Raw genomic sequence first — 26,209 nt, 5'->3', positions numbered from 1 at the left:
GAATAGCTGGCAGTGTGTACAAGGGTAAGGTGAAGCTATGAATGTTAGGTATGAGTCCTGATTGACAGAGATTGTTGGTAGGTGAGTGATGGCGGTGTATTGAATTGAGCAGTAGTTGAGACTAGTGGTGCAGTTGGTAGGATATGGATTTTGGGTCCCCTGTTGATGTGTACAGCCAATTAATGTCTGTTAGTGTTAGTGCTGGCTACATGCAGAAATCATTATAATGAGCAGGAAGCACAAAATTGGCATGCTGCCTGCATTTCAATCAACGGACGCGGGATAATTTCTCATGGCACTACCATCCCCATTTTCGGGGCTATCCAATTTAGCCACCTTCAACTTTCAGCAAAGCCTTCCCTGTATTAGGAAATGAGATTGAAACTCCTATCAGTAATTTGATTTGTACCTCAACATTTTAAACTGTGGTTCAAACTTTTTCCAAAGATTTACATTTAGATTTAGGAGAATGTGATGCCAGGAGCTGAGGAAGAACCCATGGGGTTTTGCCCATTCACCATCACCAAAAACCAGTACGTTTGGCACGTAGTGTTGTAACCAATTTGTGTGTTGATCACAAAGATAACGCCTGTACATGAGTATTCAGAGCCTCTCTGATTTATATTCTATTGATACCCCTGAAATATAATCACATATCAGCATTTTTCACCACACATTAAAAGAATTGCACTGCTGTGTTATTCCACTGGTGAAGCAGTAACTGAATGATATCTGTGGATCGGGATCAAAGTCCCGCTATTACTGTGAAACATGGGTAGGTTTCAATAAAGGCCTGTTTCCATTGTATTCCACTCTGGCATTTAAGTCCCAGGGATATTTCTTAGTATAATATTTTGTGGTTTATCCAGCAGATAAAAAGTGTCAAGAAGAAAATTCAAAATTCAGTATCGCCGATTTTGAGGCGGTGACACCAGTTGAATGCAGATTTTAATGGCAGGCGGCAAGTGGATTGCAGCGTTGAAGCCAGGCTTTGTACGTTACTCTGGAGACCATAAATGGCATTAAGTGGGCCGTTAAGTGGGGCAGCAACAACAGCATTTTTACAAAATTGCCAAGTTTGCCACATTTTTTGGTTAATGATTTGCTACTTTCAGCCAATGCATTGAGCAGCATTTGGAGCTGCACCACCTACATTGTATCGAGGTGGTGATCGGGCGCCTCACTACCTCGTGGTTATATTCTGTTCCTATGCACTGTCAGACGGTGAAGATGGTAGATGCAGCAGCAGCTCGCCAGCGCGCTCAATGCTTCTCAGACGCCGCCATCGATGCACTCCTTCATGCCCTGCAGAGGTGTTGGGAACTACTGAGGACAGAGGCTGGGATGAAGCCACAGGTCATTCGATGCCTATGGAGGGAAGTGGCTGAAAGAGTGTCAGTGAGTGACACGATGCACAGGACAGCCACTCAAGTGGAACAACATGATGTGGCTGCTGAGGGTGAATATCTTTAACGTTAACCTGACCATGCCATACTGTCAGCTCAATGTGCAGTCTGTCCTCAATGTGAATGTGTCAGGCCGCATGCACTACGTGGATGAGGCGAGATGCAATGTTCGCATTTGAAGCCTCACCCATTCCAAGGGCCTGTAAACCCTGTTAACCTTCCTCATTCGTTCTTCACACCCACCCCTCATCTTGTTACCTCCTCACTCTTCATATGCATGTGGAAGACGGTAGTTTCATCGTTACTGTTAGATCCTGGCCCCCTCATCTAAGCATTGGCAAACCAAGGACATGCAGCTAATTTAAGTTTCCTCGACCTGTGAAGACTCTCATACAGTAACATGTACTCAACTATGTAAGGCACTTGGGACAGACCGATAGAAGGACACTAACTCTGACGTTCTCTTTAATCTTGCAGGCCAAGCTCACCCACAAGTGAAGGGAACAGATGAGGACCGGAGGAGGGGATCCTGACCTCCAGCCCATTATTGTGTTGGAGGAATGCATCTTGGCCCTGATGGCTCGCTCCAATTGGTGTGATGGTGGTGGGTGAGGCCAAACCCCCTTGGGACAGTGACGGTATGTTGAGTTCCATTGCAGCATTTGACAGGCCATTTAGTCTTGACACCATAATCCTTCAGCTCTTTCCATGAGACTGCCATTTCCAAATGCCTTTCCCGGTCCTGGCCCCCTCCCTGCAGGTAACTATTCTTCTCTGGCTTTGTGCTTTCAGATGATCAACCAGATGGACCGGAGCCTGCACGTCAGCCTTTGACTACGGGAGATGTTGCATAGGAGGAGGACGCCTCTATGGACATCACATAGGACACAGTGGCCTCGGAGAGTAGGGCCAGCAGCTTTTGGGAGGAGGCGTGGTCAGGGAGATGGAGGTGAGTGATGCTGCAGGACCCAGTGGCCTGCAGCAATGCCATGGGGGAGGGGAGACCAGGGGGACAGCTCCCTGGAGAGAGAGTGCTCGCCTGGGTGATGCTCAGCAGCATTCTGATGATGAGGCTGAATTATGGGTTGTCGCAAGACAATCATTGCGGTTGCACCGTGATCTGCTGGGTGCACTGGCAAGGGTGCTTGAGAGTCTCGGTGCATTAGCTGTGAGGCTGGAGGAGTCCGCCTCAAGGTTTGCACCTGCCTTTCAGCAGCCCAGTGAGCCCATCCTTGGCAGAGACCAGCAGATGTCGGATGCAACAAGTGACCATGGGGTCTCAGATATGGTGGCATGGGCTATGGTTGACGTTGCAGTAGCCATAGAGCACCAGGCTGATGCTATTGGATGCCTGTATAATGTAATATCGTCAGTGCGTGGTGGCATCAATCAGCTCTGTGGTGTGCTGCAGTCGCAGTCTGTGTTAATGCAGAAGCAAATTGATGCCACGGACGCACTGACCACTGCCTTCGTGTCTGGGACCCCATCAATTCAACGGGGACCAAACATTGCCGAAGCAGGGCAGCAATCTGTTCTCACCCAGATTGCTCCAGATGTTGAGGCTCTGTCCCAGGGGAGTAGCAACATATTGGGCCTGTTGGAACCTGATGTCCTCTCTCAGGATGACATAATTCTGCCTTTGCATCTGCCGCTCTCTGCAATCCATCCACACCAGAGTGCTGCCACCCATGCTGAGGTGATGCAGTCCGCAGCTGGGCCTTCCAGGGCCCGAGCTAGTTGGAGACGTCCTGTTAGGCCATCATGTGTGGCAGCGGCTCAGTGAGCAACTGACTACCGGCCTTGCTGCAGGCCCTGAGACCCCATTGCAGAGGAGCAATAGGTGTGGGAGGGGGAAGAGAAAGGGTGGGAAAGCACTCAACAAAACCCATTTAGCAACTGGGGGATGATGGACACAGATGCTGGCCTTGTTAAACCTTGTTTAAATCTGAACTTGTGCAAAGTTTCACTTGGATGTTGCTGGGAATGTCTGAAGGGATCTTTAGGATGTTATTTTACAGCACACTATGGTTTTTCTGTTAAATAAATGAATTTTTGATTTTTGACATTGTTGTGTTGAAAGTTATATACAAGGTGGTTTGCAAGTTGGGGGAGCAATGTGTTCAGCAGATGCCAAGATGCATAGGGTGGCCATTCAGCTTGTCTAGCGTCATTCACTGGAATCGATGCGCAATGAGTCTCTGGTGAGCAGCCCTTCCAACCGCAGCAGCGTCAGGCTCCGTCACCACCTCCTTGCCGAACCAGAGCAGTCTTATGCAGTGTTCCTCAGACATATCAAGCTAAAAGTAATGCGCACAGCAAACTCTGTGTGTGTACCGCTACCTGCCCTGGCGTCTGGGGCCTCTCCTCTGGCATGGACCCACATTCGCCATAAGCCATCTCTGTAGCCGGCGCCTTTGAAGTCTTTGTTGCAGGACGACGTGGTGTGCCATCACTGCCCCCATTGAGTTGCAGAGATAACAACGAGATACGAGTTGCCAATGTCAATGAACTGAAGCCCACCAATGTTTGGAAATCCTAGTAGTCAAGCTGAGTAGTCAGCAGACAGAGCACGCCAACACCTACGCACTGTGCGAGGACCAAACGGTGCACTGACTGCGACCCCTGTGCCCCGGCTGCAACTGCATTTAAATGCCGCCCCAGAATCCTAACCCGCCTTATGAACGCCAACCTTTTGTGGCTTGTTGGCCGCCAGCCAGTAAGTGAGGTGGCAAAAGTGAATTTGGCGAGACGTTATGATTTCCATCGCGATAGTCGGCGAGATGGCAATTCTTTATGCCCTTGAAAAACCAGAACCAAATTTCGCACCAGGCGTCAACACCAGTGCGAAGCCACTGCTGCCCAGTCAACGCCTACCGCCGGCGTTATCAGCTGGCATTAGCAACCGAATTTCAGCCCCTAACTCTTTTAGGCTGCAGCGCTGAGGACTATTTGTACTCACAAAGAATATTGAACATTACGTTCAAGGTCATCAGCAACATTCTTTTGTAACTGCATTCAAAACGAGAAAGATTATTCAAATAAAGGACAACTGTATTCATCTAAACTGCAACTGTTGGAGATGTTATAAAAGGACAAATCTGTAGATTTACTGGTAGTTCTCTGTCCTCACTTAGTCCATCATTTTACATTTCGAAACTGCTGGTCAGAGGCATCTCGGAACAGATATTTTATGCAGAAGGATCCCTGGTGGTGTGGACTGGATTTTTGGCTTTGTTCATTTCGGGGCAGTAATGCTGGCGGGGCAGTAAAGTTTGTACCTCAGTCAGCAGAATTGAGCCCCGAGTGTGGGGCGGAGCGGTAAGGGAGGCTTACCTTAGGGCGCTAGGCCGGCTAAGCATGCGAAAATCCCGAGCTAAACAGCCGGCCTCGGACGCTCTTAACAGAGTCCTGGGGAGAAAAAAAAACCCTGAAAAAAACCCACCAAAAACATTCCCAATAATAACTCATGCCACCACAACATAAATCGCAAAAAAACAAAAAACAATCACACTTACCTGAGGTCGACATTACTTATCTCACTGCAGCCATTACAGGTTGGACTGACTGCTTTCACCGGCGGTCCCAGCACAGCACTCGACAGAGCGGTACGGGTCAGGCGGGAGCCAAAAATTGAGCCGGTGTTGCAACCAGGGACATTGCACACTGGCTCACCTCTTCCGGGTGGTAATGTTCTGTGTCGCGCCCCACCGAAACCGGCCCTGAAAACCTCGGCGGGGTGCTAGAAGCTGGCCGCCGCCCAGAGGAGCTTACTGCCACTATTGCCGCCCCTCTGGGGCGAAAACAGAGGCAGCAAGAGCCAAAAATCCGGCCAATAGAATTCTCCTCCAGTAATGTTATGAACAGGGAACCATCACTCAGGGGACAATGGGCTATAACATTGACCCTGAAATTCCGATGTCCTGGGTCCGTACAAAGTTTCTACGGACCCGGGAAGGCATCGGAAAACCCGTTTTTCAGTGCGCAATGCGCATGTGCTGAAAACCGGCTTTTCCGATCTGTCAAGTTTCTTGCCCAGCAAATGTCCTCAAAAATCTTGTGCTTGAAAAAGCAGGCGCATAGCCTACTTTTACAGGCGCAAGTGTTTAAAAATGCACAAAAACATTTTAAAATAAAGTTATAAAAACACATTTTATTGTTAAAAACCCTCTCCACTACAGTAAGTTTATTTTTTTTAAACTTTAAAAAAGTCGGGAAAATATTTTTTTAATAAGAACTTTAATTTAAATGAATCTTAAATACGTAGTGTATTTTTCTGTTTTTTAACTAGTGTTTTGTGTGTTTGGTGGGGGGTTCTCATTCATAATAATGGGAATTCCAATTTACGGAGTTCCCATTATTATGAATGAGAAAATACCGTACCTTGATTGGCTGCCCAGAGCCATGTGACTCCAGCTCCAGCATACGGACGTCCCAACGTGCACGCGCTCCGATGCACAGTGAGTGAAGGCCTCAGGATTGGAAGTTCGAGCGAGCGCAGCACCTTCAGGTAAGTGCGCATTTCTTTTCCTTTTTTCAGTAGTTTGCCCACGGGAAGACCTCGATCGGAATTTCTGAACCATTATGTTACTGGAGAGGAAGCTGTGTAAGTACAAGGAAACTTTTTACACAAAATGCCTGTTCTAAGTCTGCCTCCTACAAGCTGTTTTATTGAATAAATTGTAGTTGTTCAGCAGCCAACTTCTGAAAAGTAGCCAAATAAATAAAATCATAGCACAACCATTTGTACAAAAGGCCTAAAATGTTTCTTTGACTTTCTTTGTCGTATATGTCTCCAACTTTTTCTGTAACTTCTGATTTGTCTGTTCTTAATGCCATGCTTATAGAACACCGGAGGCCTAAAAATGTACAGATATCAGAATTATGTGATAAGATTCACACTTTGAACATTAAAAAATATACACAATTGAGAAATTGCAGTTCTTCAAGTTGTTTATACAGTTGTTAATAAGTTTCAAAACCCAAATTCTTTTATGGGAAAAAAACAATACTTTTAATATCTAAAAAAAAGATTGAATATATTTGGAAAATGACAATGTGTAAATAAATACTAGAAACCTTTGATAATTTTTCTGCAAAGAAGAAATCCAGATTTGGGTTCCTTTTTTTTTATTATTACTGAAGAAACTAAATCAAAATAGTAAGCATAATCACACAAATTGAAACTGGTTGTGCCAGCAAAGTTAAATGGCACCTGAAATATTTTTCAATGCTTACAAAATTACTTACAAACAACTCTATTTATTATTTCATAAATAGGCGCAACAGTTTCCATTAAAAAAGATTAAATATAGACATACAGTATGAAGAAACAATTATATATAGCCATATGTCAAGGTTATAACTTAGCTGTCTCCAATCAGTTGCTGCATCTAATAAACACCAGAGAAGCATTTGGCAGGTTTTTTTTTGTTTTTTTTGTTACACAAAAGTATAGTGACATAATTACTAACCATTACACCATAGAAGATACAAAAACATCTATGTAGTACAAAATAAATGCGTTTTGCTTTTTAACACTTAAAAACTGTTCATGCGATTCTGTGAGACAATTTGGGGTTGCTTAATAAAATTGTTGGAAGCAATTTTGCAAATATATAACTATGAAACCATTTTCTTACAAATTAAGCAAAAAATACTAATCTTGCCAATCTGGTCCCATTTAAATGATATAATCTCACTGGGCAGAGCCAGTATAAAATTATGTTTTAGCTAGGAAAACCTTTTATCATTTTATACTCTAAGAGAGTGCAACACAGACCCTATTTACAAACTTGCTATGAGTGCTATGTCCATCAGTCAATGTTTTCACTGGTTAACTATCAACAACTGATGGAATATCTAGGATTATGTTCCTAGAATGACATAAAATTGCTAAGGTAGTTCACTACAGCAGCACTCCACAGCAAAACCAACAGTAAGCAAAATGATCCAAGTTTCCTTCAGAAACGAAGAGGGACATTTGTCCAATAATAATCTTCGATGGAAAGAAGCAAAATGATCTCATAAATTGGGCAATCCCACAAGCTTAAGTGCAAGCTTAAAGATCTAAGTGCTTAGCGACTTGTTCTCTAAAAGGAAACAGAACTGCCTTTATGCAATCCATGTTTGAAGACTACCCTGCAGTCATCATAGGAAAGAATGTCATATCCTCAGGTGAGGTACAGTGCTTTATCCCTCTGCAAACTGCTGAAGAGAAAAAAAGAGAATGGTTAATTTTTGCAAGAAATAAATGGAGGTGTAAAAATTAAAACTTAACTAGTAAATAGATGCATCTTAATACAAAACCAAAATACTGCGGATGCTGTAAATTTAAAATAAAAGCAGAAAATGCTAGAAATACTCAGTAGGTCAGGCAGCATCTGTGGAGAGAGAAACAATGTTCCCTGTAATTCTTTTTGGGCTGCGTGGCTCATTCAAACTTCCACGCATGCGCGTTTTTTCCATTGAAAAACCGGCAAGCGGCCTGTGCGGGAACTTCAGACAGCTGTGCTGCTACACAGCCGTGCAGCTAAACGGGAACATTGGAAACAGAGTTAACAATTCAGGTTGATGACCTTTTGTCAGAACTCTGATTAATGGTCATCATAGATGCTGCCTGACCTACTGTTTCTATTTTTATTTAGTCACATAACAAGGAGAGGGCCACTCATTTTTAGTTTTTCATTGTGAATCTCTCCTCTGTTCGAACCAGCACTCTGCATCTCGTCAGGCATACCAGTCAGATTATAGGGAGGCCCTCATTTCTATTGAAGTCAGGGCAATAATGAACCCAGCATGCTGCGTTCTGGTTGGGTGTAAAGATAAGTGCTGAGTGCATCAGGTGTGTAGTAAGCGTCAGACTCCATGACCTATAAATTGGGCAAGTGCTCAAATACTGCCCCAGTGTCATCCTCTGTATTATCAGTGCTATCTGTGTCCTCTCATTATTTCTGTGTAGGATAAGGATACAGGAGTTAATAATGACACAATGTAGCAACATGGGGTATCAAGAGACAGGAAAGAGAACATAACTGTGGCTAGAGCGCAGGAACCAGCAATTGGGTACCAGCAACTGATCATTGTCAATCTTGGGACAATGATCAGTTAGGGATAGTGGTAATGGGCTGCTTGTCTGTCATAGCTGTAGACGGTTTTGGGAATGGGCAAAAGTTAGAAGTAAGGATATGGAGGAGTTAAAGCAATCAATAATTAACAATAGTAGAATCATGAGACTGATACATCAAATCCTAATAACCAACATTCATATGGATACAAAATATTGATATTCAATATAGTTTCAAGCTCCACACATGCATCAGTTGCATTTGCACATTTGTCAGAGATGACAATTGCAAATTATTTTGTTATTGTGTTTAAAATATTGACAATGAGCACAAAATAAATATGCTGGATAACATGCTGAGACACAAAAATGTGTATTAATAATATTTTTTGTCCTATGAAGGAATCATAAGGATGATTCTATGATCTCGTGCGCCCAGCAGGTGTGACAGTTACAGGAAACAGGAAATCACATCGTTCAACTCATAACATTCAAGTATTTGCAAACGAAACGAGTGAGAGTTTAAACAGATAGACTCTTAAATTTCTGGAGCAGGACCAGGGTGCAAGTTACTGCTTGAGGGGAAAGCCAACATCTGACCAGATGTGAATTTGGATCAGGTCTTTATATTCCAGTCGGGGAGGGCTGTGGACGGATATTCTGTGGTATATCAAAGGAGTATGTCTAGGGGAGTTATGCTTCCCCCAGAAACACCTCCCTTTACACACTTAAAAGGCCTCAGCGGAACACACACCAGTTGAGACCTGGCATAAATCTCTCTGAGGCATTCTAAAGGCCGCACACCTTCACTCAAGTAAGGCAATCGATCTTGGGAGAGGATTGATTTTCTTCTCTAGTTAGAGTGGCTTTAATGGGAGCAAAAGATTCTTAAATTAATATTTTTCTTCAGCCCCTTTGGGCCCCTGAGGACTCTGCTCCACCTTACAAGGTCAAATATGCTTGAGCCAGCACAGCCGCCTCTTAAACAACCTTGCAGGCACTGGTGGCCTGACCCACCTATGCAAATGACCCTGCCCTCAGAATTTGGGATAGAGTGAGTGGCTTTGGCTAAGGGTCGGCAAGGGTTCTACCCCACCAAGTTATGCTCACAGAGTGGGTCCCCAGCAATTTCCAGGTCATAGAGTGTCAATGTGCTTGGTATGGAAAGTACACTCTCTCTTCTTGACAGAATACTGACTTACCTGACTCTAGCGAGCCTAAGCACAAGCACTGCCAAGGCTTAGGGACGCCAAGAGTAAACAGGAATATAGCTGGAGCTTAAGAGCTAAACGTCACATCCAACCAGCACAAAGCACTGGTAAGCTTCTTTTTGCTTGCCTATCCGTTAAAGCAATGGCTTGAAATGATAAGGGGATAAGGGGTTATGGGGAGCGGGCGGAGAAGTGGAGCTGAGTCCATGATCAGATCAGCCATGATCTTATTGAATGGCGGAGCAGGCTCAAGGGGCCGTATGGCCTATTCCTGTTCCTATTACTTATGTTCTTATGTTTTTATGAAGAGTTAATTGGAGCAGAGTGGGAAGACTGCCATTATCACTCCCTCCTATATAAAAAAATCTATGACCCCTTTACTTTCTCCAACTACTGTTCTAAAGAAAGAAATTGACAATGAATCACTTTCTTTCTTAAATGCAGTTACTGTTATTTTGGAGGCAAATTCAGCAACTAATCTGTGCACAGTAATGTCCCACAAAAGCAAATAAGATAACTGATTGGATAATCTGTTTTGTTGCTGGTGGTGTTTGAAGAACACCATCATCTTCGACTATGTCCACTGAACAGGCAGTCAGGCAATGTTCCCTTTAGGCTGCGTGATCGCACATGCAGAATTTTGAATGGCCTATGCAGCCCGTTAAAGGAGTCGCTCGGGCCAAAAGAAATTCGAGGGAACATTGCAGACAGGACATTGGTTTAACATCTCATCGAAAAGAGAGCATTTTTGACAATGCAGTGCATCCTCAGTATTGTGCTGAAGCATTTGTTGATTATATGGGCAAATGGAATTCAAACCTGTATCATCTGACTCAGAGATGAGAGTACTACCATTGCGTCACTATCTCGAACTCTATTCCATCCCTATCACTAAAACTCTCACCAGTGTTTATTCGAGACCTTTTAATCTGGAACATTGTACTGAGACCACATTAGTCAAAGTCACAAACATCTTGGTTGGCTGCAATTGTGGCTTTCCACTTCTTAACTTGCTTGACCTCTCCAATGACTCCAACACCGATAATCTTTCCATCCTTCACCAACTTGCCTCCTCTGCAGCTCATGACATTAGTATTAGCTGTGACTCAGTAGGTAGCACTCTTGCCTCTGAGTCAGAGGGTTATGGGTTGAAGTCCCTGGAGAACAAAAATCTAATCTGACACTCCAGTGCCATGCTGAGGGAATGCTTCACTGTTGGAGGTGCCGTCTTTTGGATGAGATGTTAATCTGACACCTTGTCTGCACTCTCAGGTGAACAAAATAGATCCCATGGCACTATTTCAAAGAAGAGCAGGGGAGTTATCCCTGGTATCATGGCCAATACTTATCCCTCAATCAACATAACAAAAACAAATGATCTGGTCATTATAACATTGCTGTTCATGGGAGCTTGCTATGTGCAAATTGGCTGCTGTGTTTCCTACAGTGATGACACTCCAAAAGTACTTAATTGGCTGTGAAGCGCTTTACAACATTCGGTGGTTATGAAAGGTGCTATATAAATGCAAGTCTTTCTTTTTTTCTCATCTGAAATATAACAACCCAGATAATGCAGCACTCCCTCGGTTCTGTACTGGAGTATCATCCTAGATTATGGGCTGAAGTTCATATGTGGACTTAAACCTACCAACTACTAACTCGAAGAGTTCTGCCAACTGAGCAAAGCTGTGATCTAGATGGGAGTAAGAAAAAAAAAATCCTTCTGGCTCATGCTATTCTTTGGGTCAATTATTAGTACTCAAATCATCTTCATCTTTCTTGATTTATTTTAGGCACAGCACCATCCTTTGATAGTTTTCTTTGAATAGAAATGTTTCAGGAAATCCCAACAGTCTGGATGACGTTAGCACACAGGCTTTAAAATGTTTGACTTAAGTTCAACAGTCACATTTTGTGTTTAAGATTAATGAAGAGAAGATTCAGCTCTGTATGTTGCTGGGGTAAGGACATGTCTCCAGGAGGGTTAGGCCAAATTATCAACAGTTCCAATGGCTTACAAATTTGCAACAAGACCATCCTGGTCATGCACTTCCTAATCTTAGTAATAACTGTGCAACAGAAAATCAATAAAAATGGAAAACAAATCTTCCCAGCTGTAAAACCGATTAACCATTTAGTAGTCATTGGGTTTTCTGGTGTTACAGCAAAATAGTAATCATAAGCTTTTGCTAGAAACAATAGCTTGGAAATTTGGTAGCATCCACTTTTTGGTGCCTTACCTGCAGAGTGCTAACAGCTCCAATGTGGAGGTTGGAGAAGTGTCAGATTTTGCTCCACGGACCTCAATGTCATACAGATGGTGCTGTGGTAGGAGCCTACACAGATTGAAGCTCCAATTTCCAGGTAAGCAATTGAGTTGCATAGTGTGCATCTGGAGGAGGATTGGGTGGGCCTCGGAGTCTGTGATCGGAGGGTTGTTGAGAATCGGGTAAGTAGATTGGGGGGGCCTTCAGTATTGTTTGGGGGGGGGTTGGCATTGTTGTCGGGGGGTGATTGGAGGACTGTCGAGGATCGTGTAAGAAGATTGGGAGGGCCTGCAGCATTGTTGGGGGTCTGGTAGTAATGTCGGGGAGGGCTAGGTGGTTGGAACCGGGGTCAGAGGAAGACCGGGGGGACCTGTAGGTCAGAGGAAGACCAAGGGGGGCCTGTAGTATTGTTGAGGGGTCAGCATTGCTGTCAGAGATGGGGGTGGGGCGAGAGTGGGATTGGAGGGCTATTGAGGATCGGGTAAGAAGATTGGGAGGGGCTTGCAGTATTGTTGGGGGGAGAGTTGGCACTGCTGTCGGGGGAGGTGATCAGAGATCTGGGGGGGTCGGGTGTGACAATGGCGGAGGGCGTGCAGTATTGTTGGGGGACTGGTAGTGAAGAGGGTTTGAGGTTGGGGCTGGGATCGGAGGACGATTGGGGGCGGGCGGAACTGTCGTATTGTTGAGGGCACAGAGTGATGCTGGGGAGGGCTAGGAGGTCGAGGATGGCGGGGTGGAAAATCGGAGTGGGTGGGGGGGGGGGGGGGTGGCCTGCAGGTCGGAGTCGAGAGTGAGGTCAGAGATTTCGGAACCGTGAGTAGCAATGACAGTGGTAAGTAGTTACCTTTTTTTTTAATTCTGTGCTGTTTAGCATTGGTTTTTCTGGGGGTAAATAGCATTGGCCGCCTCAGAGGCAAACCAAATTTACAAGAGGGAGTAGAAGCATGCATTAGGCCCTTGTTTGAATATGTTAATGTGGGTAAACAACAGCTCTTGTTTGGCCCTCACCAAAGTGGAGTCCGCTGCAGCCCACGCTGGGAGTGGGAGGAAGCGAGGCAGCTGCCATTTTTTTGCAAAAATCAGCCTTAACTGCTGGCGCTAAGCAGGGGAATTTCGCAGCCATTAAGTCTATTTGTGAATTCTTTATCATTACTGAGACATTCTTAAACATAGAAAATAGGTGCAGGAGTAGGCCATTCGGCCCTTCTAGCAATTTCATTGCGCAGTATCCTCTTGAGGTGAATTTTCCCAAGCAGGTTTACAATCTGACTTTCTGCTTCATCTGGATACTGGGCAATCCATGCGTGTTCATAACAATATTCTATTTAGTGCTTCTTTGGGACTTCTGCCTATCATTGAGGGAGTGCAGCGAAGATTCACCAGACTGATTCCCGGGATGGCTGGACTGACATATGAGGAGAGACTGGATCAACTGGGCCTTCATACACTGGAGTTTAGAAGGATGAGAGGGGATCTCATAGAAACATACAAGATTCTGACAGGACGGGACAGGTTAGATGCAGGTAGATTGTTCCCGATGTTGGGGAAGTCCAGAACCAGGGGACACAGTCTTAGGATAAGGGGTAGGCCATTTAGGATTGAGATGAGGAGAAACTTCTTCACTCAGAGAGTTGTTAACCTGTGGAATTCCCTACCGCCGAGAGTTGTTGATGCCAGTTCATTGGATATATTCAAGAGGGAGTTAGATACGGCCCTTACGGCTAAGGGGATCAAGGGGTATGGAGAGAAAGCAGGAAAGGGGTACTGAGGAAATGATCAGCCATGATTTTATTGAATGGTGGTGCAGGCTCGAAGGGCCGAATGGCCTACTGCACCTATTTTTCTATTACTAAAACTGACTGCTCATAATGCTAAAGTTAGAAGAATTTAAGTGCCTAATGTACTGCTTGCCATTCCAAGCTATTAATGTATCAAGTTATGTAATTATGTAACAAAATGCCTTTGGCCCATTTGTAAATCTAGTGTGCACAACAACAAAAGAAAGTTGCCAATTGAGTTGTAATAAAATATTCACTGTTATGAGATCCCTGGTCTCCCACAATTGACTGGTTCTGCTGGTTCACTACCATTTACATGTGAGTATTTGAGTTGCACGAGTTTCACAATTTGGTATCAGGAACAGTGAAGAGATATTTAAAATGCAGCCAGATGTTCTAATGGATTCGTCAAGATATTAGGGAGATGGGTTTCAAGGGCCAAATGGACTTTTCTAATTCGTGGCTTTTCTTATGCTCTTTTAAGAGTTATGTTTCTGAAATAGGGTTTTATTCTAACTGCTGTTTGATCTGTAGATTGAAGTTACTCTTTGAGGTTCTTGTGTAAAATCATAGAAATTTACAGCAAGGAAGCAATTTCGGCCCATTGTGTCCGCTCCGGCTGACCAAGAGCTATCCAGCCTAATCCCACTTTCCAGTTCTTGGTCCGTAGCCTTGTAGGTTACGGCACTTCAGGTGCATATCCAAGTACCTTTTAAATGTGGTGAGGGTTTCTGCCTCTACCACTCTATCAGGCAGTGAGTTCCAGACCCCCACCACCCTCTGGGCAGAAATATTTCACCTCAAATCCCCTCTAAACCTCCTACCAATTACTTTAAATCTATGCCCCCTGGTTGTTGACCCCTCTGCTAAGGGAAATAGGTCCTTCCTATCCACTCTATCTAGGCCCTTCATAATTTTATACACCTCAATAAGGTCCCCCCCTCAGCCTCCTCTGTTCCAAAGAAAATAAACGGAGCTTATCCAATCTGTCCACATAGCTAAAATTCTCCAGTCCAGGCAACATTCTCGTAAATCTTCTCTGTACCCTCTCTGGTGCAATCACATCTTTCCTGTAATGTGGTGACCAGAACTGCATGCAGTACTCTTGCTGTCGCCTAACTAGTGTTTTGTACAGTTCAAACATAACCTCCCTGCTCTTATACTCTATGCCTCAGCTAATAAAGGCAAATATTCAGTATGCCTTCTTAACCACCTTATCTACCTGGTCTGCTAACCAGGGATCTGTGGACATGCACTCCAAGGTCCCTTTGTTCCTCTACACTTCTGTGTCCTACCATTTATTGTGTATTCCCTTGCCTTGTTAGCTCTCCCTAAATGCATTACCTCACACTTCTTGGGACTGAATTCCATTTGCCACTATTCTGCCCACCTGATCAGTCCATTGATATCTTCCTGCAGTCTACAGCTTTCTTCTTCATTATCAACCAGACCGACAATTTTTATATCATCTGCAAACTTTTTAATCCCCTACATTCAAGTCTAAATCATTGATATATACCACAAAAAGCAAGAGATCTAATACTGAGCTCTGCGGAACCCCACTCAAAATAGCCTCCACAAAAACCATTGACCATACCCTTTGCTTCCTGCCTCTGAGCCAATTTTGGATCCAACTTGCCACTTTGCCCTGGAGCCCATGGACTTTTACTTTCATGACCAGTCTGCCATGTGGGACCTTATCAAAAACCTTGCTAAAATCCATATACACTACATCAAATGCACTACCCTCACCGACCCTCCTTGTTACCTCCTCAAAAAATGCAATCAGACTTTTACTTTCGTGACCAGTCTGCCATATATCTTTATTGCTTTACCTGGATTCTGATGAATGAACATGATTTCTCAGAAAAGTTACACCTGACTAATACAGCCCAATTAAGAAAAGTGTCACATAGTCCCACAATTCCATTAGTATCTAACTAATTAAGGAGAAGAACAAAACAAAACAAAAAGCCCTTTTTCATTAAGAGCAATATTTCAGGACATAGTTTCAAAACAGTTATTAACAATCAAATGATAGTTTCCTCACTTTCTGGGAGTTAATGGGCAGTCAAATAAGGGAATTACTCAAATAGTAGATTAGGCACTGGTATCAGTGCTATTCCCTGATATCATAGAAACATAGAAAATAGGTGCAGGAGTAGGCCATTCGGCCCTTCGAGCCTGCACCGCCATTCAATAAGATCATGGCTGATCATTCCTTCAGTACCCCTTTCCCGCCTTCTCTCCATACCCCTTGATCCCCTTAACCGTAAGGGCCATATCTAACTCCCTCTTGAATATATCCAACGAACTGGCATCAACAAATCTCCGCACTAGGGAATTCCACAGGTTAACAACTCTGAGTGAAGAAGTTTCTCCTCATCTCAGTCCTAAATGGCCTACCCCTAATCCTAAGACTATGTTCCCTGGTTCTGGACTTCCCCAACATCGGGAACATTCTTCATGCATCTAACTTGTCCAGTCCCGTCAGAATCTTGTATGTTTCTATGAGATCCCCTCTCATCCTTCTAAACTCCAGTGAATAAAGGCCCAGTTGATCCAGTCTCTCCTCATATGACAGCCCAGCCATCCCTGGAATCAGTCTGGTGAACCTTCGCTGCACTCCCTCAATAGCAAGAGCGTCCTCCCTCAGACTAGGAGACCAAAATTGAACACAATATTCCAGGTGAGGCCTCACTAAGGCCCTGTACAACTGCATTAAGACCTCTCTGCTCCTATACTCAAATCCCCTAGCTATGAAGGCCAACATACCATTTGCCTTCTTCACCACCTGCTGTACCTGCGTGCCCACTTTCAGTGACTGATGAACCATGACACCCAGGTCTCGTTGCACCTCCCCTTTTTCTAATTTGTCGCCATTCAGATAATATTCTGCCTTCGTGTTTTTGCCCCCAAAATGGATAACCTCACATTTATCCACATTATACTGCATCTGCCATGCATTTGCCCACTCACCTAACCTGTCCAAGTCACCCTGCAGCCTCTTAGCGTCCTCCTCACAGCTCTCACTGCCACCCAGTTTAGTGTCATCCGCAAACTTGGAGATATTACACTCTATTCCTTCATCTAAATCATTAATGTATATTGTAAAGAGCTGGGGTCCCAGCACTGAGCCCTACGGCACTCCACTAGTCATTGCCTGCCATTCTGAAAAGGACCTGTTTATCCCGACTCTCTGCTTCCTGTCTGCCAACCAGTTCTCTATCCACGTCAGCACATTACCCCCAATACCATGCGCTTTGATTTTGCACAACAATCTCTTGTGCGGGACCTTGTCAAAAGCCTTTTGAAAGTCCAAATACACCACATCCACTGGTTCTCTCTTGTCCACTCTACTAGTTACATCCTAAAAAAATTCCCGAAGATTCGTCAAGCATGATTTCCCTTTCATAAATCCATGCTGACTTGGTCCGATCCTGTCACTGCTTTCCAAATGCGCTGCTATTTCATCCTTAATGAGTGATTCCAACATTTTCCCCACTACTGATGTCAGACTAACCGGTCTATAATTCCCTGTTTTCTCTCTCCCTCCTTTTTTAAAAAGTGGTGTTACATTAGCTACCCTCCAGTCCATAAGAACTGATCCAGAGCCAATAGATTGTTGGAAAATGATCACCAATGCATCCACTATTTCTAGGGCCACTTCCTTAAGTACTCTGGGATGCAGACTATCAGGCTATCGGCCTTCAATCCCATCAATTTCCCTAACACAATTTCCTGCCTAATAAGGATATCCTTCAGTTCCTTTTTCTCGCTAGATCCACTGTCCCCTGTACATTCGGAAGGTTATTTGTGTCTTCCTTCGTGAAGACAGAACCGAAGTATATGTTCAATTGGTCTGCCATGTCTTTGTTCCCCATTATAAATTCACCTGAATCCGACTGCAACGGACCTATGTTTGTCTTTACTAATCTTTTTCTCTTCACATATTTATCAAAGCTTTTGCAGTCAGTTTTTATGTTCCCTGCAAGCTTCCTCTCGTGCTCTATTTTCCCCCTCTTAATTAAACCCTTAGTCCTCCTCTGTTGAATTCTAAATTTCTGCCAGTCAAGCTACTCTCACAAGTTGGACTTTGTAATGTTATCCCATTTGATACTGTCTTCATGATGTCTTTTGTGCTCCATTGAGCCCAAGTTATATTCTGTATCTAGGAACACAAGATTGTTAGAATCTTCTTGAGGTGGGTCTATTGATAATAGCTCATTTGAGCTCACTGACTAGAGAGCTATTCATACAAGTTCTCAGGAACATGACACTTTTTTGTCGACTCTGGACATCAGAGTGTTTTCAGGAGTTTAGGGGGAGAAATTGGGGTAATTTGTGCCTCCCGTTCACCTAAATTGGTTATTGCCCCCTGAAGTTGGGCCGGGCGATGACAGCGACAGCTTTAGGAGACACGTACCGTGCTGCCGGCCACTAGCGGGGCAAAAGTTAAAGGGGATGTGGCTGGCCGCTGGTCAAAAATAGTTGTTTTTTTTCCCCCTCACCACTGCCGCTTTGGAAGCGGGGTCCATGCTGCAATCGCTCAGCCCGGCACTCTGCTTGAGTGATCGCCTGGCATCCCTGCTCCCCGGTGGTCCAGGTAGGACCCTTTTTATTCTGCAGAATATGCCGCTTGGGCCCTTCCCTTTACTGCTCCTGAGCTGTGCGCCCCGCTACCGACCCAGAAAGGAAGTGCAGTGCTTGATTTAGCGTTCCATTTTCCTTCAAGGGCGGTAACCCCAATTTTTCACGAGATGCGAGACTTCTGCGCCTGGTGCAAAGTCTCGCGCCTCACAAGTGTTACCGCCCCCAAACGGGGCGCTCCCAAATTTCCAGACTTTAATCTTTAATTCCTGGAGAGTCCAGGACAACTTGGAAAGTTGGCAACTCTAGAATTGTTTTCATTGCACTACAAAGATATTAAGATATATCAATATTTACTCAACTGTTTCAGAAAATATTGAATATTTAGCTGTAAGTATAATATTTCAAAATAGAAAAGTTCAAAATATAACTATTCCTATATTTTACTTATTCTCAAATGCAACCAACAAAAAAATCTAAACATGTAATAATAGCCTTTTGACCCTATCTAAAATTTGACGCTGCGGTTCCTGCTTTATGTGCAACCACTGACCACTAACCCATTATTGCAGTAGTCATTCCAGTCAACACTCTGTGGTGGGGGATTTCGGCAAACTGAACGAACACAGTCCATTGTTGGAGTAGCAACAGGTGCAGCTGTAGATGTTGAGTTGATTATGTTCTGAAACTCAGATTGTAAGAACCCCTGAAGCAGAAAATAACACGGATTTTCAGGGTTGTCAATCATGAAACAATGAAAAAAATAAAATGAAAAGTGAATTCACTGAGATTTTTTTTGTTCTGTAGCTTCCTGTTGACAAATAATCATTCTGATTGAGGTGGAGAGAGGTGGAAGAGAAACAAAAAGATCAATTTTACATTTTAACTAACAATGTATTTACAATTCTAGGAGAATACATGAATCATTGAATGAATGAAGCTTCAAATACTTGCTATTTTCACCCTGTAATTACTTTTTAAGCACCTTTAATGTCAGATGTTATCCTAACAAAAACATATTGGTTTATTATATTTGCTATTCTGCACCATTCCCTTGTTCCCAGCTACTGAGAAAATATTTGATAGTATCTAAAAGCAATTCATTCACTTTAGTCAAGGTAAACATTAAAAAATCCAATTTAGTACTGAAAGCAAGAAAATATAATTGATTGTTATCAATGCAACAGTTTCAAAGAATAAACCAACCAGCAGCTTACATTAATGCTAGTCAATGGCCCTGAAATTCCGGCCTCCCCGGGTCTGTACGAAGTATGTACGGACCCTGGAAGGAATTGGAAAAGCTGGTTTTTGGCGTGCAATGAGCATGCGCTGAAAACTGGCTTTTCCGATCTGTCAAGTTTCTGGCTTGACAGATCCTTCGCAGATCGGGGGCAAGGACATTTGTAAGTGCAAATTTCCGATATTTACGCATACAAATGTCCTCAAAAATCTTGCGCCTGAAAAAGCAGGCGCATAGCCTACTTTTACAGGCGCAAGTTTTTTAAAAAACACAAAAACATAAAAATAAAGTTATGAAAACATATTTTATCATTAAAACCCTCCCCACAATGGTAAGTTTATTTTTAAAAACATTATTAAAGACATTAATAACTTTAATTTAAATGAATGTAGTGTATATTTTCTATTTTTTAATTAGTGTTTTGGGTGATTGGAGCTGTTTCTCAATCAATGTAATAGGAGTTTAGGACCTTTTGGAACTCCTATTACTATGATAATTGACCTGATTGGGTGCCCAGAGCCATGTGACTCCAGTTCCAGGCCTGCGCATGTCCCGACGTGCACGCCCTGCGACGCGCAGTCAGCTCAGGCCACAGCATCGGAAAGTCGAACGTGGGCAGCAGTTTAAGGTAGGTGCGTATTTTTTCTCTAAAATGCCCGCAGGAAGGACAAAATTCAATTTCAGGGTCAATATTTTTCTGTTTTTTAAGTTGTGTCATTTGAGAATCTACACAATGACTATATAACATGGGTAGTTTGCTTATTACCCTACATGGATCTCAGATAAATGTACAATACACAACACAAAAGTTTACTGGTACTGTTTTAAGAATAAAAATGTTATGCTCGAAAATGGGCGCCTCCCTGATATCATACGATGGGATCAGCGGCATTTATCTATTCCAGGCAGGAACCCAGGTATTTAAGGTGCCAATAGACAACCTGCCTCAGGTTGAGGTGGATGGCGGGGTGGGGTGGGAGGTGAGGAAAGATTTGACAGCAGCACTTTGCTGCAGTACAAGTGGGATCTGTAGCCTGGACTCAACAGGTTCAAAAATATATTTAAGTCTCATCACTTTCCAATTAGGCCAGTTTCCCAAAAGCAATTGATTGCTCTGCCCCCACTTCAATTACAATTTCTGATGGATAGTGACCCAGCATAACCCGGTTCTGACCCAAATTTCACTCCTGCCTATCTAGATAACATCACTTTTCAACCCCCAGGCGACTGGAAATTTGGGGCTAATGCTTCGATTTTTTAATCCTCTTACTGTTCACTTCCTCACGCTACTTTTCTTTCTGTCGAAGTGATCGTTGTTTTGTGATTAATTTGGTCAGGTGTAAAGGAAGGTGGATCAGTTGATGTATTCCCGATGATGCACCCAAATAAATACTAATGAAACTTGTCAGAATTGTTCTGGTAAGCAGGTCTTCTCTGAAGTATTTAGGTAACAGGTTGGGGCAATGCAATTAATCCATTCCAATGTGTCCTAAATCTTTAATGTCATCATTGTATTGCACTTGCCAATGTAGTACTGGCAGTATCTCTGAAGCTGTGTGAAGGGAGACTGTATCACCATATAATCTCACTGTTATGGAGAGGGGCAGAATTATGCCTAAGCATGCTCAAAAAAATGCAGTGTGCACAATTTAGTGACATAATTCTGTCACTACTAGACTGCCTTTTTCTCAAGCGAAAAGCCCGCAAACTAAGATGCTAACAATTAAACAAATATAGATACTATAGTGCAGCAACTCCATGTGGAATGCATCTGACACAAATTGATAAGATGCTGGTTCCAGATACTTCCCAACAGGGAGCAAAATAGGGCAAGTCAGAGTATGCACCATTTTGAGCTACCTTCTCAGATTTTCTGGTGCTGGGTAGAGCAGACAGGCAGAGGTCTGGGTGCAGGTTGCTTACTTCCCAATACAACACAAATGGTGTTAGGTAGGGTATCTAAAGAGGAGGTGGGGGGGGGGGGGGGGATCCTGCAAATAAAAATAGATGTTAATCACTGTAATGTGTAAAATCAAGAGTTATAGTCATCTTGTTAAGTTAATAAAAATCAAATTAGAACATTTGTATTGGGAGTTTGTGATACATGAACATTTATGCATCTGCTCCGTAAACAAAAATAGGCCAATAAACAACTTGAGTTGAATCAAGTTTAAGAGAAAACAAAGGATGAGGTGGAGTTTTTATTGTTTTTCCTAGCTGTCATTACTATTTTAATCTTAATCAATATAAATGCAATGGTAGTTAATCTCTGGAACATACATTTGGTTCTGGCTGAAAGAACAGGCAGCAGGTGGCTGGGTATTTTATTTAACTCTATCTATTCATGTATTGTTCTCCAAACTACTCCCCTTCATCCACTCACAAAGGCACCATCTGCTTCGCTTTTATCTCCATGAGTCTCAACTAACCAAAATTCAGCCAAACACAGCTTTTGTTAGAAGTTCACAGAAAAGAAATACCAAAAAAGGCCAAAAATAACAATTCCAGAGAAAGCAGAACAGTGATGAAAATTAAAAAAGAAACTCAGCACTTTACACAGAAACACTGGTATTCAGAAAAACAATAAATCTTAAAATGATATACATTGAAAAACAAAACATTACATTTGATAGAGGAAAATTTGTTTTTAACCAAATGCACTAATGGGGTCACGGAACCCTTAAGGCTACTTATGTCCACATTAATGAGATGTCCTAATGCCATTTTAAAAACTATTTTGAAGTTAATTTACATTAATAAACCCATAACATATTTTTGAGATTTTTCAGTTTTTTGTCTTGAACCCTCAAAAGATTAAAATGATGTATTTGAATTTGGTCACATTTCTCCTTATCCTCAGATAAGATGGCAAATTAAATTGACGTAGTTTGTGCTTGAAAACTCTCCTCAGACTAAGAGAGCCGAAGTAGAATAGTGTGCCAAGTAAACAGCAGTGACTGTTCTCTATCAGTCATTCGTGAAGTCTGATGAAAGATAAATTGAGCTTAAAAATTAATGCAAAGAAGACTAATTATATAATACTGGGTTTTTTACAGTTTGATCCTGCAGCAACAATTACCAGCTGTTTTTCTGTGATTGGTGGCATCCATGCCAAGAATTTTAAATTTCATTTTCATGTGCTAGACTGGAATCAAAAAGGGGGACCGATAGAGATTAATTTGGTGTCAGAGGGGACATTTGCTCTGTAATTAGATTTTTGAGTCCTAGCAATTTTCTCTGCTGTTGTGCTAAGTCTTATGAAGCCTGCAGCAAAACAGAACACTGATCTTCATCTCTGCACTTTACTGTGAACTAATTTCATTTCCTGCCTATCTGAAGAGGTGTTTTCATCAGGCATCAGGGTTTTTGTCTTCGTGGCTGATTTATTCATCAATCTCAATGTGATTTTGTTTTTTTTACAACCTTGAAATTACATCCAAATCCACACACATCTGTTTATTACATGAGAAAATTGAAAATCTGTCTTTGTAATATCATACAAAGATTTTTCCACAAGGTTATACAGCAAGTCGACAGATATTAATGATTTCATTTTTGGAGCTTCTTTTCCTTGCAGTGAACAGAATAACAAGGAGGATAGGTTTATCTGAACAAATATTCCAGCCTTGTGATTTCAGTGTTTTGGGTTCTGGAGTATTCTCAAGCTTACATGTAAGCCCCTCCAGGATTTTCTGGATGTAATTCATGAATTAGCTAGTATTTTAAACATGATATGCTATAAGGGGGTAGAAATTCACCTCCGCCCGAAACGGGGTGCACCTACCCCTTTTTGCCGGTCATTACCGCTGCAATTGATGCGGCGGCCACTGGAGCTAAATTCAGCATTTTTGCTGAGAAAAAGAAGCAGAGCGGTATTGGTGGTGGGAATGGGCCATTTGCAGCGGTGTGGGTGCAGAGTGGTCGATTGGGCCACGAAATTCAGCTGATGCCAATTTGCTGCTAACGAACCAGCTGCTCCCTGGCCTTCTTAAAGGGCAAGGTTTGCAGCTAGGCCCTGAGCAGGGAATCAGTTTGATGCGAAGGCATGGCGAATCCAGGAGGAGCAAGGAGGGCTAGCAGATTTTTGGACGCGGAACTGCAGACCATGATCAAGGCTGTGGAGGGAAGGAGGCGTGTTCTCTACCCCGACACAGGCAGACCGACTTGCGCTGTGTTCCTCAATGCCTGGAGAGAGATCGCTGTGGAGGTCTCAGGACCTCCATTCATGACCGTACCACGACTCAATGCTGCAAAAATCTCAATTACATAATTCACATGAAGAAAGTGAGTACGTGTTCCCCCAACTCGTCACCTTCCATCTACGAGTCTTCTCTTATTTTCCATCTTCCCAATATAGTCACTGAGGCAGCAGTTGATTGTTGAGGCCTGTATATATATGTTTGCGTTCTCGCAATGGAGGGTCCCTTTCATGCAAGAGTTACAACTGCATGTAATGGACCCACACTTGCACTCATTGCTGAGGCCTCATGACACCGCTGCTCAGCAAACCTTATTCGCTTTGCAGGCGAAGGTTTCTCACAATCGTATTGAGCAACAGAGGACTGGTGGTGGCAAGCCAGAGATCCAGCAGCTCACTCACCTGGAAGAAAGGGTTCAGAGGCTAGTGGGCTCACATGTTGCCTTCCCTGTGGCCGCCGGTCATGTCGATCCCGCTGGGGGCAGCATCGGTAAGTGATGGCCTTCCTTTAATGCCATCTCGCCCTGAAAGTGCCAGCACCTACCGCGTGTTTGCTTATGATCGTGTGCAAGTTGCAGGCTGCATGGTGCAATGCCCTATCTCACCCTCATGGGAGCCCTTGTGCCATTTATGATTGTAGATGAGACCCAGAGTGTGAACCAAAGCCAGCATGACAGCATTGAGAGCACTGGCAGCCAGAGCCAGGGAGAGACCCTAGAGACAAATGGGGGTGAAAGCCACGACAATACCCTAGAGGCCCACTCCATCCATTGCCGCCATGTCCGATGAGGGCGAGGAAGAAGGGGATACTGCTGGCAACACCGCGTCACTGCTTCCTACACTTGCATGTGCCAGCTCAGATACTGGGAGTACATGGTCGGGAATGTTAGACTTAGCAGAGAAGTCTGCACTGGGTGATGCACAGGGGCCGAGCGGGGGGCTGCAGCATGATGAAGGACCAAGGCTACTTCAGGTACCAACTCTCCAGGGGGTGAGGCTGCACGTGAGTTCTGCTGCAGAGGACTCAGAGCCCATCGATGTTGGGGCTTATGAAAGAAGGGTGAAGGCCATGCATTCGCAGATGTTGGGGGCAATGGCAAGGGTGCCCGAGAGCCTGTCGCATGTGGTCAGAAGCATGTAGGAGTCTGTTTCCCGCATTGTGAACAGCTCTGCGCACACCATGGAGCCCCTCATTGCCAGTGTCAGACAATGGTGGACTCCCAGAGTGACCGTGCAGATCCAGCTGTGATGCTACATCTCGTTGGCGATGTGGCAGCTGCCATTACAGCACAGGCGCAAGGGAATGAGCGTCTGAGTATTGCTTTGGACAGGATGGGCAACAGGCCATGGAGCTTCTTACTGCTGTCGTTTCTGGTGGCATCGAGACTGTGTCTGCTCTCATGCAGTCTCAGCTGGACGCCACTTGAGATCTGACTGTTGCCATCATGGCTGGGTCCACCACGGTCCACGGGGGACCTTCCAGTGTCGCGCCACACCACTGACTTGTGCTCCCTCAGATTGGTCGTGATGGCGAGGTGCTGCCCCCGGAGGAGTGGCGCAGGCACCTCAGACCAGGATGATGATGTGCTGTCTCTGGATCACAGCAGTGCTGACCTTATACCTGTCACTCTGCCATTGCCGACAAGCATGGACTTGCCCGAGCCACGGCGAACTGAATGCACTGAGGTGGGTGCTGCCCAGTCTGCAGCTGGCCCTTCTAGGGCCAGAGCTGGTCAAAGGCATCCTGGAAGGACATCTGTAGCTTCTACACCTGAATCACAGCAGTCTTCCCAGACCCACAAGGGAGACACTGCGTCGAAGTTCGAGAATAGGCTTGCGTAAGAGGGGTTATTGGGAGATGCATAAGGGTGATAAATGATTATATGTTTTTAGCACCTTTATTTCTTGTGTAATAAATCTTTATTTTGTATTCCCATATCTGTGCAGGTCTCTCATTTCATTGTGAGAAATGGTGTGTGAAAGGATTCATTGGGTTGGCCGTGGAGATGCAAAGATGAAGGGTGAAGTGGGCATGAACTCATCAGAAACGAGCAGCACTTCCCATGCAGGGTTTGGATGGCGACGCCGCCTCCTGCGTAGCTGGTGACCCGCATCCTGGTCCTTCTCTGGCACCTCCTCATCCTCCTCCTCCTGCGCGTCATGGTCCTGCGCCTCCTCCTCATGGTCCTCCTCAAGTGGTACTGGTGGCTCGTCCTCCAATGGTTGTGCCCTCATGATTGCTAGGTTGTGAAGCATGCAGCAGACGACCACGAATAGGGAGACATGCTCAGGCGAGTACTGCAACACTCCACCAGAACAATCCTGGCAATGGAACCTCTGATTAAGGATCCCAATGCACTGTCAATTAAGCACACGGTGGCTGAATGAGAGTCATTGTACGATCGCTGCGCAGCAGTCCTGGGGTGGCAAAGGGGAGTCAGCAGCCAAGTGCAGAG

General features: G+C 44.1%; 1 protein-coding gene across 5 annotated transcripts in view; it reads right to left on the bottom strand.

Moving 5' to 3' along the window:
- Nucleotides 1-6,527: 6,527 nt before the first annotated feature.
- tox (thymocyte selection-associated high mobility group box) overlaps nucleotides 6,528-26,209 on the bottom strand; it is a 425,064-nt gene continuing 405,382 nt past the window's right edge. For 4 of the 5 annotated variants that reach the window (XM_070875600.1, XM_070875640.1, XM_070875620.1 and 1 more), the window contains 2 exons: nucleotides 18,876-19,021; nucleotides 6,528-7,613 (listed from right to left, as the gene is read on the bottom strand). In XM_070875600.1, the coding sequence (XP_070731701.1) occupies nucleotides 7,577-7,613; nucleotides 18,876-19,021 (183 nt within the window). In that variant the 3' untranslated portion in view covers nucleotides 6,528-7,576. The remainder of the gene's footprint in view (nucleotides 7,614-18,875; nucleotides 19,022-26,209) is intronic. The other variant, XM_070875611.1, reaches the window with a different exon arrangement.

This window comes from Pristiophorus japonicus, chromosome 1 (assembly GCF_044704955.1).
Source record: "Pristiophorus japonicus isolate sPriJap1 chromosome 1, sPriJap1.hap1, whole genome shotgun sequence".
Lineage (NCBI taxonomy): Eukaryota > Metazoa > Chordata > Chondrichthyes > Pristiophoridae > Pristiophorus > Pristiophorus japonicus.
This window is presented reverse-complemented; position numbering and strand designations above follow the sequence as displayed.